At 37.8% G+C, this 15,144-nt stretch overlaps 3 protein-coding genes across 4 annotated transcripts; 2 read left to right on the forward strand and 1 right to left on the reverse strand.

Annotated features, from left to right (window-relative positions):
- The first annotated feature begins 545 nt into the window (after window positions 1-545).
- LOC111793084 (protein MIS12 homolog) lies at window positions 546-2,924 on the forward strand. Its single transcript, XM_023674810.1, has 7 exons — window positions 546-802; window positions 890-947; window positions 1,079-1,198; window positions 1,498-1,593; window positions 1,663-1,801; window positions 2,501-2,629; window positions 2,738-2,924. The coding sequence occupies exons 1-7, from the start codon at window positions 681-683 to the stop codon at window positions 2,794-2,796; spliced, it is 723 nt and encodes a 240-aa protein (XP_023530578.1). The 5' UTR covers window positions 546-680; the 3' UTR covers window positions 2,797-2,924.
- Window positions 2,925-2,928: 4 nt separating this feature from the next.
- Window positions 2,929-9,619, reverse strand: LOC111793082 (uridine-cytidine kinase C). Of its 2 annotated transcripts, none has more exons than XM_023674807.1 (12): window positions 9,034-9,619; window positions 8,440-8,800; window positions 7,274-7,388; window positions 6,344-6,539; window positions 6,146-6,259; window positions 5,890-6,063; window positions 5,599-5,793; window positions 4,672-4,794; window positions 4,487-4,599; window positions 3,969-4,092; window positions 3,383-3,658; window positions 2,929-3,291 (listed from the first exon to the last, which is right to left on the reverse strand). In XM_023674807.1, the coding sequence occupies exons 2-12, from the start codon at window positions 8,777-8,779 to the stop codon at window positions 3,064-3,066; spliced, it is 1,998 nt and encodes a 665-aa protein (XP_023530575.1). In that variant the 5' UTR covers window positions 8,780-8,800; window positions 9,034-9,619; the 3' UTR covers window positions 2,929-3,063. The 2 variants fall into 2 exon arrangements, with proteins under 2 accessions (XP_023530575.1, XP_023530576.1); XM_023674808.1 differs by lacking the exon at window positions 9,034-9,619 and adding an exon at window positions 8,195-8,260 and having other exon boundaries at window positions 8,440-8,531.
- A 726-nt stretch (window positions 9,620-10,345) lies between these two features.
- Window positions 10,346-14,976, forward strand: LOC111793083 (agmatine deiminase). The gene is made up of 10 exons (XM_023674809.1): window positions 10,346-10,595; window positions 11,494-11,607; window positions 11,705-11,794; window positions 11,878-11,962; window positions 12,467-12,522; window positions 12,612-12,690; window positions 13,073-13,207; window positions 13,411-13,643; window positions 14,260-14,418; window positions 14,747-14,976. The coding sequence occupies exons 1-10, from the start codon at window positions 10,509-10,511 to the stop codon at window positions 14,852-14,854; spliced, it is 1,146 nt and encodes a 381-aa protein (XP_023530577.1). The 5' UTR covers window positions 10,346-10,508; the 3' UTR covers window positions 14,855-14,976.
- Window positions 14,977-15,144: the final 168 nt, after the last annotated feature.

Here is a 15,144-nt window from a genome sequence, read left to right on the forward strand (position 1 = left end):
AACCTTTGTCCACCTTTCCACCTTCTTGGCATCGTTTCCCCTTCTCGTCTTTTTCCGAACCTTCATCCAAAATTCTTGACTACTTTCCTTCAAGCGGTAAACGTAAGCATATCTCGTGTGAGTCTGTATGCGAGATCCCACATTGAGCAACAGGTCCCACATCCGTTTGAGAGAAAAAATGAAGCATTATTTATAAGGGTGTAAAAACCTTTACCTAATAGATGCATTTTGAAATCACGTAGCAATTAATACTACAGGAGGATCTTACTATATATTTTTTTGATCTTACTATATATTTTTTTAATCTAATTAGAATTTGGTCGTGGATATCTGAAATAATATTTCTTTTTTTTTAGTTCAATACTTGCACAAGTAAAAAATTCAATCCATCGGTCAATAATTAATTTCTTATAAATTTATAAGCACAGAAGTAAGGACAAAAGATGATTTTTTGCTTTTAATTTTATAGCATTGTTTAAATTTTTAATCCATACAAGACATTTTCCGGTTCAGAATACAAGTCCGGTCCGAGTCCCCATCACTCCCCACTACCATTTTGGCGGCAAAATTCCTCCATTTGTGCGAAAGCTTGGGAGCTTCCATTTGCTCTCGATTTAAATTTCTTCTCTAGTTTTTCATTGGGAAAGATGCATTTTTGAGGAAGGGAAAGGCATTTTTTCATGGAAGAAAGTAAGGGCGAGGTGGTATTCGATTCGCTGAATCTGGATCCACATCTCTTCATTAATGAAGCTCTCAACGTTGTTGACGATTTGGTTGGTGATGCTTTCGATTTCTATCAATCGTATGCTTCTCTCTGTCTCGTCTCTTCGATTTGGATTTACAATTTTGTTCGGTTAAGTTTAGTCCTGTGAATTCCTTTTCCCTTCAGACAAGCATCAGCCGCCTTGAAGACCGAGGGCTCGGATAGATCCCAGGATCTTATAATGGTAAGGTTTTGGTTATGTTACTTGACAGTTTCTTATCAGTCGTTAATTTCCGATTTCTTAAGTTGTTACTCTGAAGCACTACTTCGAAATTGTTCCGGTTGTCTTTGAATTAAATTGTTTATTCTACCTAGGGAATATCGCGGGTCCGAACTCTCGTCCAATCGGGTCTGGATAAGCGGTTAGCCATGTGGGAGAAGTACTGTCTCAATCACTGTTTTTCAGTCCCTGAAGATTTTTCTTTACCCTCAAATGTGGGTTCTTCTACTCTGTCTGTGAAGAGGCTCCTGCTATTTTTATTTGGCGAAATTGCTCTATTATTGTTGTTTTTGTAACTGAATTCATTTCACAAGTGATTAATTGAGCATGTAAAAATGACTGTTTGCTTATGCAGCGAGTTTCCCACTTCTAATGTATATATGTGTACTGGCTTGGGAGCTTACTCAATTTTTGGTTCTGGGACGAACATATTTTGAAATGTTGGAAAAGCTTACTCAATTTATGCATCATCAAGTTTAATTTAGATCTAAATCTTTTCTTTAAGTTGTCGTAGGATGAATCTCCTGCTGACACTTCGATAAGTTATGGCTGCCTCTATGATGTGGATCTGGATACAGAGCTAGATTCTTTAAGGAATAAGCTCTCGGAGGTATTGAGTGCTTCATATGTTGATTACTTCTTGTGTTTCTGTAATTTCATAAGAAAATATATTTTTCAGGTCAGAAAAGAGAATGTTGAACTGAACCTGGAATTCCTAGTTTTGGAAAGGAAAACTGCTTCAAGTAACTCCCAAGCCAATTATTTCAACGAAGCATTACAGTTATACGAGCAAAGCTCTGTGAATGAGATGTTCAAGGGTAATTAAGTTATGCTTAGAATCGATTGTTTCTTCATGCACTCCTGACCATACATGCGCCATTATCCTATTAGTATACTCATGAGGGGGAAGACTCGAAATGAAATATACAAATAATGTGTGGAGCTGATTTATTTTGTTTTTCTTGTAATAAATTTGTATCGTCATAGCCCGCTTGGTAGATTAATTTTTTTGCAGACGCTGACTTTCTCCTCTGATTGATCATCCTCGTCTGCATAACCACGTGATACAAACTCTAATACATCCAAATAATATTTTAGTGAAGACCTGCACATTCCTTTGTTTCTGGTTTTGTTTAGGCGACTTTATTTTGCATCTAGATTTTCACATCGATCAAGGAGGGAAACGAAATATTCCTTATAAGGGTGTGAACCTCTCCTCAGCAGATGCGTTTTAAAACCGTGAGGTTGGTGGCGATACGACCAAAGAGGACAATATTTGTTAGGGGTAGACTTGGACCATTACATGATATTTCTTTTTGTTTTCTACGGGGTTCATCCGAGGAACGCTAGTCCGTGAATAATGCAATTTCTCTCGGTGTTTTCATTTTGAAAGCCAGTTGAAACACAATTTATTCATTAGCATTAAATTTCATTATACCTAAATTTAAACAGTTGGCAGGTAAAAGATGTTCATGATTTTTGGAATCAGAATTCTAACAAATATCAAATTCTTGCAGAAATGATGGGAACTGCATCGGACCTGCGAGCGAAAATAGGAAAGCTGAAGAGAAGGAAGATGGAGGATTCCAAGCTCACTAACGTAGATAAGGTTCATACAAACGGAGACATCTCTCACCATCACAAGGGTATGATTTTCATTTTTTCAAGCTACTTCAGCATCAATAAGCTTGTTTTAGCTTTGTGGAAGGTGAATATCATCTAACATCCTATTTAATGCTTGTTTCTATTCTCAGGTTTCTCTAATGCTAAGCTGGATGACATTCCAGAAATTTTAGCCTATTTGAACCTCTGAACTTCATTATGACATCAACCTTACTGTATATTATGCTTGCTGTGGATCTTGTCACTATGAGTTCTTCAATGTTTTAACTTGATTTAGCTGTGAGATATTCTAATCTGTATAAATATATCATTTGGACTGATGAGTCTCCTTAATAGTCTCCATAGAGAATTTGCAGATGGGCCATGAACAGGCGTTGCCTCCCCAGATAGATCCGTACATATTTTCTCATGAAATTGAATTGCAGTTCATATTATTTTGGAACAGCTGGTGTAGATATCAAAAGGAATCATTTCTGAGGCTCTTGAACAAAAGTAAGCCTAAACTACCAACTGCAAGCGTTAGTAAAAGTGGGTTTCTGATGGATTCAAAATCAGCAATCTTCCACATCCCCTCGTTGTCAGCTTTGCCCCGATGACTCCTCTCGCTCGAGTACTCCCGGAGAAGATTGCTCAAATTGTCAACTTGGAGGATAATTTGACGCTGCGCCCGTGCTATATTTTGTATCTGGAAAATGTGAATGGAAAGCACAAAAATCATACTTCTAAGTTTGAATCTTAAAACCAAAGAAGAAAAGAAGTCATACTCATCAAAATACCTCTTCTAGCAGGGGAGATTCCTTAGCCAATTGGGAGGACGACAAAGAATGAGATAGCAGCGATCCAGTTAAGGCACCATTACTCAAGCCAGATATGAAAATTGAAGTTGCCCCAGAGCCGTTGTTGCTCGCATCGGCTTGTGAAGACAAGTTCTGCTGGCTAGCAGAAACGTTTCTAGTAGAGATCTTGGAGTTCAGCTCATCAATACGAGTTGTGAACTCATCCATCCTCTCGCTGAGAGTAGAAATCTGTTCTGAAAGTTGTGTAATGGCTCCCTGAATGAATTTTGAGATGGATCAGCAAATTAAAAAGCTGAGGACTTCCTCGACTCATTCAGCAATACTGTTAACCAAGAAACTATATGAATGTTTTATCTCTTCTTTGGGTCAAAGTCTTTACCAACACGTTCAGCCTCGTACTAATAGAGACGTTAACTTTTACCCCAAAGCTTTTGAATTCTAGCTTCATTTTTAGCTATCACTGGACGGTTAATTAGATTCATAATCTTCCTACTATCCTATCTTGGAATATAGAAAGTATATAAATCACATGAATAAGATTTTCTTGTTGCAGAAAAACATTTACCTGGTTAGAGACTACTGCAGGTGAATCCGGAGCCCTGACATCAAACCTTCCACTATTAACAGCAAGCTTTGTCAGCTTTGACAAGCTCTTGTCCCTCCGATTGGAAAATGATTGTGATAATCCACTGGCAAAGATATCAAATATCAAAAAAGGATACACAGGTATGTAATTTAAGCACTTCAAGCACCATTTCGTAAGAATTCTAAATGAACAAGAATGTTTACTTTCCAGTGTTGCCACAATAAATAAGCCTGAATTTGTAAAGAAATTAAGAAGAGAAGTGATTCTATGGATTGAATACGAGTGTCAAAGTTAAGGGAGTTCTTATAAATGACTTAGAAGAGTTATTAAGAGAGCAATATGATGAACAACATATGATCTGACAGACAGAATATCCAAGATTTATACCATGTTTCTAGCCATTGATCAAATAGAGAATTTTTTCACTAAATCTCTTTTTTATCTCAAAATTGCCTCCAAATTCAAGTATATCCAACAGTTGTAACGTAGGATGATACCGGTTTAGGTACTTATTTCTCCTATCTGCAGAAGCTCGGGAAAGGGCTTCCTTTGGACTCGAAACTGAATCGTCATCTATGCTGAGCCTGGTTTTTAAATCATCTGGCAAGGCCTACAAATGATCACAACAGACTTATTGAACTAATGACCATTTTCTTAACCTGTTGCATTACAGATATCTCACCATAACATCGTTGACAAGCTTCTCTAGCTGTATTTGTTCTATATAGGTTCGAGGGATATAGGAACCATCCAAACCCAACTGCGCAGCAATGTGCTTAACATGGACCCGATCTTTTCCTTGCACCTTTGTCCAACGTTCAGCGAGTTAGTGGTATGATATTATGAACCTTCTCAATTTAAATACATGTTTCTAAACAAAATACTGATATTGTGTATGGTAATGTCATATTTAGGTGACTGAAAAAATGTGGCTAATGAAAAATCATCATGCTGGCCACACACTTGATCATTGGTTAAAAAAATTGGCTAAATCATAGATTTGGAAGAATAAAGAAATTAACCCATGCTAATGTTTGTCCTACTCCAAAGGGAGTACCTGCATGAATCTATGTGAGATCCCACATTGGTTGGGGAGGAAAACGAAACATTCTTTATAAGGGTGTGAAAACCTCTCCTTAGCAGACGTGTTTTAAAAACCTTGAGGGGAAGTCCGAAAGGGAAAACTCAAAGAGGACAATATCTGCTACTAATGGTATCAGAGCTAGACACCGGCCGGTGTGCCAGCGAGGACTCTGGTCCCCAAGGAGGGTGGACTGTGAGATCTCACATCGAATGGAAAGGGAAACGAAGCATTCCTTATAAGGGTGTGGAAACCTCTCCCTAGTAGACGCGTTTTAAAACTGTGAGGCTGATGACAATACTAACGGGCCAAAGCGGACAATATCTACTAGTGGTAGGCTTGGGTTCTTACACAAGTTAACTTAGACAGGAGGCCTTTTATTTTTTATCCTCCAAACTAGGCTTAGTCACCTCTCATCCCTAAGGCTTTTAGGTTGTGTCAAGAAAAAGAAAGAAAGAAAAAAGAACTTCATTGCTGAAATGGACAAACTATTACATCTAAAGCATGGATATCAAGTACGAGATGTACCTGAATATATTTCCGGTTAAGTTGCTCCAACCAATCAATCTTGACACACACCCTATCATCAGAGAATATGTGGCTGCTTCTTTTAAGAATGGTTGCAATTGTGTATCCCAGTGCCATAAGCCCGCCAAGAAGGCGCACACTAACTTCGAACGTTATTCTAGGCGATATTATGAATGGAATATCTGTAACCCACTCCTGAAGAAAGCGGAGAGAAAATAAGAAACATCAAGCTTGGAATACAGGAAAGTATAGTTTGAAGGAACTCAGTTATATAGCTTTTGTTACTGTGACCTCGAACATGAGATTGTATTTGCCATCCCTGTTCCTCATCCTGAGATAGGATTGACAAGCTTCAGGATCTTCACCAGGAGGTAGAAGATAAATGTCATAAGTTTCCTCTGCAGATTCCTTGTGATTTTCAGATATAACAGCCTTAATTTGATCCATAGGCACTGCTTTTGTTGACTGTAACCAGAAAATGAACCTAATTCATATAGAGTACAACTCTTATGATTTTAGAGGAAAACAAAGTAAATTTGAAGCTAACCTTAAGAATGTAAGTAGGATTCTGGAAACCAGTAAAGGGATTGAATTTGTTGATAATTCTTATATGGGCAGTCTGAAGATCTGGCTCTATAAAAGCTTTATACATTGGATAAACCTGCATCCAAATCTTTTTTATATGAACCACTAGCAACAATTTTATTACATGATTGGTGACGTAGAGCTAATAAAAAGGACACACCGTTTCGGAAACTTGATGTATTATTTCTTCTGGCTCTTGGCCAGCTCGCTGGATATCGCGTAGTACCCGTTTAACCAAGTCAAAATGAACACCACCGGTGATTGATACACGAAGATCTAGCAATGGACGTAGTTTTTCACTTAAAGCATATATGCCCTCAATAATGACGATTCTTGACTTGGGGACTTCAAGAGTTCTGTCAGTAGATATTAAGAGTAAGAATGCTAAATAGTAAAAGATAAACAAATGTTCTATTGAAGTAAGAACTAAGAGGAAATGGAATATGTCGATTCATAATTGTTGAGAGAGAAGCTATAAGTTTAAAAGGATTAACGTAAGACTTAAGAGTTTAATTGTGAGACCTCACATGGGGAGGAGAACGAAACATTTTATAAACCTTTCCCTAACATACGTGTTTTAAAAACCTTGAAGGAAAGCCCAAAGAGGACAATATCTGCTAGTGGTGGACTTGGGCCATTACAAATGGTATCAGAACCAGACACCGGGCAACGTGCCAGCAAGGGGGTTGAACCCCAAAGGGAGGGGTGGACACAAGGCAGTGTGCTAGCAAGGACGCTGGGCCTCGAAGGGGGGTGGATTGGGGAGTCCCACATCGATTGAAGAAGGGAACGAGTGTCAGTGAGGACACTGGGCCCTAAAAGGGGCTGGATTGTGAGATCCCACATCGATTGGGGAGGAGAACGAAACATTCTTTATAAGGGTGTGGAAACCTCTCCCTAGCAGACACGTTTTAAAAACCTTGAGGAGAAGTCTGAAAGGGAAAGCCCAAAGCCCAAAGAGGACATTACTCCTCAAAACCAGTCTTTTTTTCCACGTCCAATCTGACTGCTAGACCAAAAGATTCAAGGTATGACATAGTGACTGAGAAAATTTCAGGCAATACAATTCTCGGCTGCAAAAGTGATATACCTGTAACCCACACGACTGCTGGTCTTGAAATCATAAATAGGAACCTGGACTGATTTTCCTTGCCTTAAACCATGAATATTTTCGAGCAATGTATCATAATCCGTTAGACGTGGGTCTGGTAAAAAAACAAAGGGACCAATAAAGATCAGTGACTTAAATTGCAAGAAATAATTAACAAGCACAATCACTAAAAAGAAAGCAGAAAGAACATGCTTTAAGGATTTCCATATATCAGAATTGAGAACAAAAGTTGATTCCAGTATGTTCATTCTGCTAAACTCCAAGACTAAGAGCCTTGGAAATGTGCAAGCAAAAAATATTTGAAAAGAAAATTTCAAAATTAGTTCAAGCATGTCACTGCAATTTGGACAGCCCGAGCCTTATACCATTTGTAACAGCCACCCACTGCCAACAGATAATGTTCTCTTTGGATTTTCTCTTTAGACTTTCCCTCAAGGTTTTTAAAACGCGTCTGCTAGGGAGAGGTTTCCACACCCTTATAAAGAATGTTTCGTTCTCCACCCCAACCGATGTGGAATCTCACAACCCACCCCCCTTCGGGGCTTAACCTCCTCGTTGGCACATCGTCCGGTGTCTGGCTCTGATACCATTTGTAAGAGCCTAAGCCCACCGCTAGTAGATATTGTCATCTTTGGGCTTCCCTCAAGGTTTTTAAAACATGTCTGTTAGGGGAGGTTTCCACGTCCTCATAAACAATGTTTCATTCCCCTCTCCAACCCATGTGAGATCTCACATAAACTAAAGACTTTGACAATGAGCAAAATCAACAAACTCGTTTACTCCTCAAACAATATGGTATAAATGAAATTTCATTCTTCGAGGTAACAAATAATGTTCATATATATGCATAGCCATGACTGCTCAAGAGGAAAAGTACTAGAAAGCAAGCTTAAGACTTACAAGAAGCATGTGGCTCCATGATTTTGTAGATGGCAATGGAAAATTACAAGTTTTCCTGCCACCTCACTTTAGAGAACAGAAAAACAAAGCAATCATCAAAGCCTGTGCAAGAACTAAGTACTGGAGGACTCCGAACCAGTGTCATAGGGTTGTAAACCATAGGTAACTATTTAGAGCTCTCATACTGCTAAAATTCTTAAACAAAATTGAGATATGAATGGTTAGTAGAATGAATGAAACAATACCATCAAAGTTGCCATCGATGATACGACTAGCATCATTGTAGTTATCCATCGTGATAACAGCAATGCTGGGTATAAAGTTAAGCACCTTCTCAGTGAACACTGTCTTCCCAGCTCCAGAAGGGCCTGCCACTCCAACTAGGATTATCCCATCATTATTTTGAGACAGCAACTGACATGCCCGAATTACAATGAAGAAACCTTTATCAAACGACAGAGGATCTTGAATTCTAAGTATCTCATATCGATTTGAGTCCTTCTTCCTTACTAACTGAACTTGATCTCTCAAAAGGCCAGAACGCCTCCGAGGTGATTCAATGCTAGGAAGCGTATCTTGAGGCATTTAGAAGAGTTTTCCTGTTGGCTGCAGAAAGTCAAGGCATAAGATACAGCTGAATACACTTTTTAAACCAGTTTTGACCAAGAATTAATAAAATTATGACTAAAAACAGGGTCAAGGAGCCCATAGGCCAAAGAAAAGGCGTTACAAAAAGCATCTTTCTGAACAGAAGAGTACTTAATTTGACACATAAAGAAAACCCAGATCACAAATTAGCATAAATATGAACCAAAGTCCAGAAAACACAGCATACAAACCTTCTGAAAGAAAGAAACAGAACTGTTCTCAGTATAGCAGTTGGTGCTCTTGAATTCTTGAAGCTGTTGCCTGCTTTCTGAAATGGAAGGAGTGAGAGAGAAATAATTCATGGGTGTTTTCAAGTGGGGTCTTTTGGTAATGGGTTTTCCTTTTTCATGAACATGAATGGTGGGGCGATTGAGTGAGAGGACAAGTGGCCCGATTCTCTGAACATAAATAAGAACTCGGTGGCTAAAAAGGAAACAGATAGATGAAAGCAATTGAAGAAGGTACTAGGATAAGATTAGAGAAGCGTAATATCACCGCGATCGACTGGAAAAGAAGGACAGGTGGAGAAAAATAGAATGGAATTGAATGAGTTGCTGTGAATGTGAGTGATTCGCAGACTTTTCACTCCCTGTCAGTGGCGCGGGGCTGTTGCATTCGCAAAATGCAGGTTAAAAATTGAAAGAAGGGAGAGGGAAAAACATTACCCAGCTTCATAAATTGTTGGAAATTTGAAGTGGGAGAATAGACAGCTGAGCTGAAGAAAGGTCAACGATGTTGGAAAAATGGATAAGGATCACTAGAAGAACAGCCAGGGCCTGGAATCTTCGCGTTGCCCTAAAATGTTTGCCTTTTTTCTTCTTTTTTTATTTCTTCCCTAATTTTTTGAAATTTTTATTTCTAATTTTTTCTTTTTTACAAAATGTTTTTTTAGTGTTAGGATTATTGAGAGTGAGTCTCACATTAATTGATTTAGTGGAAGATCATAAGTTTGAATACTGTTTCCATCTAGAGGCCTTCTAGGAGCCCAAAGCAAAATTATAAACATTTATGTTAAAAGTGGACAATATCATAATGTTTAATTTTAATTATGGATTCAATTTTTGATAATTACTAGTGGGTTTTAATTTAATAAGTCATTAATTTCTATAAATTAGTCAAAATTCACAAATTGAAACAAAATTTTAATTGTAATATTATTATTATTATTATTATTTAAATATTGTCGGTTTTGTATATTTCATATAGCCCGATAAAAATTAGGTATGCGGTGTAATGATACAATCATTTCACACGTGCGGTTTTATGTGGGCTTTGGGATGATGGGCCCATGGAAGGAATTGGGCTAAATTAAGGAGTGGTGCCTGGCCCATTTTCTTCAGAATTCGGGCCGAGAGGGCCCGGTGGACTTTTTGATGGATTTTAGTTTTAAACTAAATTTGATCCTTTACCCAACAAATTATTTGCTTATCCGTCCGTTAATTATAATGTAAAAAACAAACTAGGTGATTTAAAGTAACCGTCTGTAACTTTTCTTTCGAAAAACCTCCATTTCTCTCTCTTCGTGAATATCAAAAACCTCTGGCAGTTCGGTGGTGATATTCGTGCGTACCTTTTCTTCTCTCGCCTGCTAAATCTTGATCCTCAATTTTTCGAGCTCATTTGCAGTTGTTGGAGACCAGAGGAGGTAAAGGAGCAGGTTGCTGCCATGGATTTGGAAGGCAGTCCTTCTCTTCTTAAATTTCATATGCCAGCTGAGTGGGAACCGCACTCCCAGTGTTGGATGGGCTGGCCTGTAAGTTTGTCGCTCTTTTGCTTTCATTCTGATCCATTCCGTGTTTCTTCCTTGCTTTGATGTTGTTCTTTGTAGTTTATGATTTTCGGAGATTGATTCTTTCTTTAATTCATGTATTGCACGGGGCTAAGTGCCTAATGCTCTTACTAGGGTCAATTTCGGGGAGGACGGTTTTTTTTGAGCTTCTGATTTTCGAGTTCGAGTTCGTTTTGTTTGTATTTATTCGCGTGTAATGATTGGAAAGTTTCGCGCCTTTTTTTTTTGTTTTTTTTTTTTGAAGTTTTGTGATTCCATGCTTGTAGATGAAGATTAATATAAATTGTGATGATATTAGATGCCAGACTTCTTCGCTTCTCTGTGCTATTTTTTGTGGATTCTCTCTATGTTTGGTTTGTCCAATTGCAAATTTGCTTCATAAATGAGCATTTATCAGAGCATTAAAGTTGCGAATTCGTACGAAGTTAAAAATTGATGATCTGCCTTCTTGGTTGATGTTACACTAGAACCTTTCTCGTTTATGGAAATATTCATAATCAATTTACTTGAAGAATCTGCAAGCGAGGTTGCTTCAAGCAGAGATGGGTTCCTCCCGTACCTGAAATGTGGATGGATGAATTTGAACCCATTTCCAGATGACGATTTCTTTAACAAACCACAATACCTATGAATCTGCTTTTCTCTAATTGGAATATTCATCACTGAGTATGGTTATTGAAAAATCTGTCCACCACCTCCTGCTAACGATCAATTTGTAAACACTTTACTTGGTACGGCACAATGAAAGGGAGCCATGTAAAAATCAACAAGGGTTTGGGTGCTCCGGTACCATGCACAGTTTCCACCTTTTATTATTATTTTTTAAATTTTCTTTGGCATTTGGTTATACTATGTATTACAGGAACGGCCTGATAATTGGAGGGATAATGCAGTACATGCACAACGTGTATTTGCGAAGGTGGCGTCTGCAATCTCAAAGTTCGAATGTGTGACTGTCTGTGCTAGTGCCTCCCAGGTGTTTGTAGAAAGACGGATGCAATCTGTCGTCTCTTTAATATCTACTTCTCTCTCTTCCTTCAAGTGTTTGAATATATACATTTGTTACAATCCAGTGGGAAAATGCGCGCAGTCAGCTACCCGCAAATATCAGGGTTGTTGAACTAGGAATGAATGACTGCTGGTTCCGTGATACTGGACCCACTGTAGGTTTCTTCCTTTTCCTTATTTATACTTGGTAGTAATTCAGCTTATTGCATAGTTTTCCTCTAACAAGTTCTATTTATAGTTTGTTGTAAGGAAAAGAATCTCAAATTCTGGTACTTCAGTGGAATCTGTTGCAGGAATTGATTGGAACTTCAATAGTTGGGGAGGTAAGGTTGTAGACACGTAGATCTATTGTGTACTAGATCAAAGTTATAGGTTTCTTATATCTTTGCGGTTATCTAATTTGCACTATGTTCCACGTTCGACTACTTGCTACTTAAAATAGCTAACTGGTTTTCCTTTCATTCCTTGAACCATTTTCTTAGAGGAATAATTTCCAAATATATACAAAGCTCTTTCCCCTCCCTTTCTGCCATAGCACAATGACAGCTCATTGAGCTGGTCATTGATTGCTAAACTACCAACGATCAGATTTCAAAACTTAATCAGGGTTTCTTTCCCTCTCCTTCCCCATGAACAAAAAGTAAGGAGTAAACGAGAAATATTAGGAATAATTTAAAGTTATACCTTGAATTATACCATCACAATGAGTCATTGGGGAGGTACACTCTCGTAAGAGGAGAGGTAGTACCTGTTGGGAATTTTCATTGTGAATGTTCTTTAACTGACATTGTGGTCAATTTCCTGAACCCCTGGCCTTGGCCTTGTAGGTGTTGAGGATGGTTGTTACACTGATTGGAGTCTTGATCTTCAGGTTGCTTGGAAGGTTAGCATGTCCTCTCTCCCTCTCTTTCCCCATCGTCCTTCCATATTGTTGATTATATTTTATTTGATCCCCTTTCTGATATTGTGCAGATCCTGAATATTGAGAAGCTTCCTAGATTTTTGAACAAAATTATTCTTGAAGGTGGAAGCATCCATGTAGATGGGGAAGGTAACTACAACTTCTAGTTGGCTTGTGTTATCAATATATATGACCTATTTTTTCATCTGATCAAATATTATGACCTAATTTTATCTGCTAAGCGAAAAAGATTTTGCACCTTCGAAGAAAACCAGTCCTCAAATTAGACACCTTATCATGTCAAATTTATGGACATCCTCTTTGTTGAACATTGAACCAATATACAATTGCTCAATAAATGCTCAGTTGAAGACATCTGTTCTCTAGGATATGGAGTAGTGTGTGTGGTACAACTCCAGCTTTCATGTTTCACCCTGCATACTGCACTATGAGAAAGAGAGATGGAGATCCTTATATTTGATAATCGTGTAATGTTTAATTTAGGGAATTTAACATTGTTTTCCCCCTTCAGGAACTTGCCTTACCACAGAGGAGTGCCTCTTGAATAAAAATAGAAATCCACATTTGTCAAAGGGTCAGATAGAGGATATACTTGAGGATTATCTTGGGGTCAAAAAGATCATTTGGCTGCCTCGCGGACTATATGGTACTTGGTCTGCATTGTGTGCTTGACTTAATTCTGTAGTATTTACAAATATTATTAATTTTGAAGTTCTTCATGGTCATTAATTTTACTTCATGGTTAGTGGGCGAGCCAGGAGTATTATTTGTTCTTTTGCAGTGATGTCTTTGTTTATTTATCCCTTTAGTCAAGTTCTTACCTTCTTAAAATACTTCAAATGTTGACAGGCGATGATGATACAAATGGTCATATTGATAATATGTGCTGTTTCGTTAAGCCTGGAATGGTTCTGTTGTCCTGGACTGATGATCAGACAGATCCCCAGTATGAACGGGCTATAGAAGCATTGTCTGTTCTCTCAAAAGCTACCGATGCCAAAGGTAGGAAATTGGAAATAGTAAAACTCCATGTGCCAGACCCACTTTATTTGACAGATGAAGAGGCTGCAGGAATTTTCCAGGTAAGATTTATGTCCTTAAGTTTCTCTTTGTATCTCCATACCAAAAAAAAAAAAAAAAAAAAAAAAAAAAAAAANAAAAGAGTATCTTTGAACATCATGTTAACTTTCAATATAGAACTTTATGGCAGCCTTCTACCCTTTCCCTCTTTTTGTTCATTTATTTCCTTCTTTAGTGGCTGTCTCTCTCATTCTCAGAGACCTTTTAGGTGGAACATATTCATTTTGCGACTTTTGTCATTCATGCCACACATTCCCTTTTGTTGGTTCCTTTCTGTATAAGTATTCTATGGCTGCCCGAACAACCACAATTATGGAACGCACAAAGAAATATTGTTCCCTGAACATGGGTCTTTGTAAAATAGGATAGGAGGGAAACAGCATGAATACAATATCTTTTTCAGTAGTTCTTCCATTTAATTTCATTTATTGATTTCCTTGATTATCTTCTTGTTAGGATTTTCATGTCTATGACATTATTACTTCCATTTGACTCAAATAAATAAAATGCTGGAAATGTACTCTTGACAATAAACTTCAATTACGAAAGAGTTAGAAGTGAAGTTATGAGGTGCTCGATCTCCCTGTTCTTATTATTATTTTCCATTTCGAGTTACAGGATGGTGATGCTAAAGCAAGACCTTCCGGTACGAGACTGGCTGCCTCTTATGTAAACTTCTACATTGCCAATGGAGCAGTTATTGCACCTCAATTTGGGGATCAGAAGTGGGATGACGAAGCTGTCCGTGTCCTAGCCAGAGCATTTCCAAATCACCAAGTAATACATATATTCTACATTCCAATTATCTGATACATTAGCCATTTTAGAAAACACGTATATGGACCAATAGTTGAAAATTTCCTGCCCATGCTTAAATATCTTAACATTATTACAGGGACATTTGAAGAAATAAGTTTCCCAGTTCCTTTTTTAGCTCCTAGACATCTTTCTTTTCTTCAGTATTGTGTTGTTTACGACATCCATAGACTTGAACTGCATCAAAAGCATGAAATTCATAAAATGGTGTTGCTATTTTGAATACTGAACATTCCTCTTGAGACATCTCCATTTCTAACCATTCCTTTACAATGTCTGATTGTTTCAGATCGTTGGAATTGAAGGTGCCAGAGAGATTGTTTTGGGAGGTGGAAATATACACTGCATTACTCAACAGCAGCCAGCAATAACTTCTGCACCTCTAAAACCAGAGTGAACCATTTGGTTTAAGCCAGCAAACACTGGCATGAACGGTGAGAGGAACAATAGGTACATGTACCAATACCCATTGGGACTAAAGGGGTTTATGTCGGCGAACGCCGGGAGTTCTTTGGGGAAGTCGCTTCTGTTTTTTTTTTTTTTTTTTTTTTTTTTTTTTTTTTTTTTTTNCTTACTGCGAGACTGAGAATCTTAAAACTAGTTTAAAATAAATTATATATTGGCTAATTTGTTACTTCTAAAAGTTTCTGGTTTTTCGATTTTTTTTTTTAAATTAAGTTTACTTGT

This window comes from Cucurbita pepo, chromosome LG04 (genome assembly GCF_002806865.2).
Source record: "Cucurbita pepo subsp. pepo cultivar mu-cu-16 chromosome LG04, ASM280686v2, whole genome shotgun sequence".
Lineage (NCBI taxonomy): Eukaryota > Viridiplantae > Streptophyta > Magnoliopsida > Cucurbitales > Cucurbitaceae > Cucurbita > Cucurbita pepo.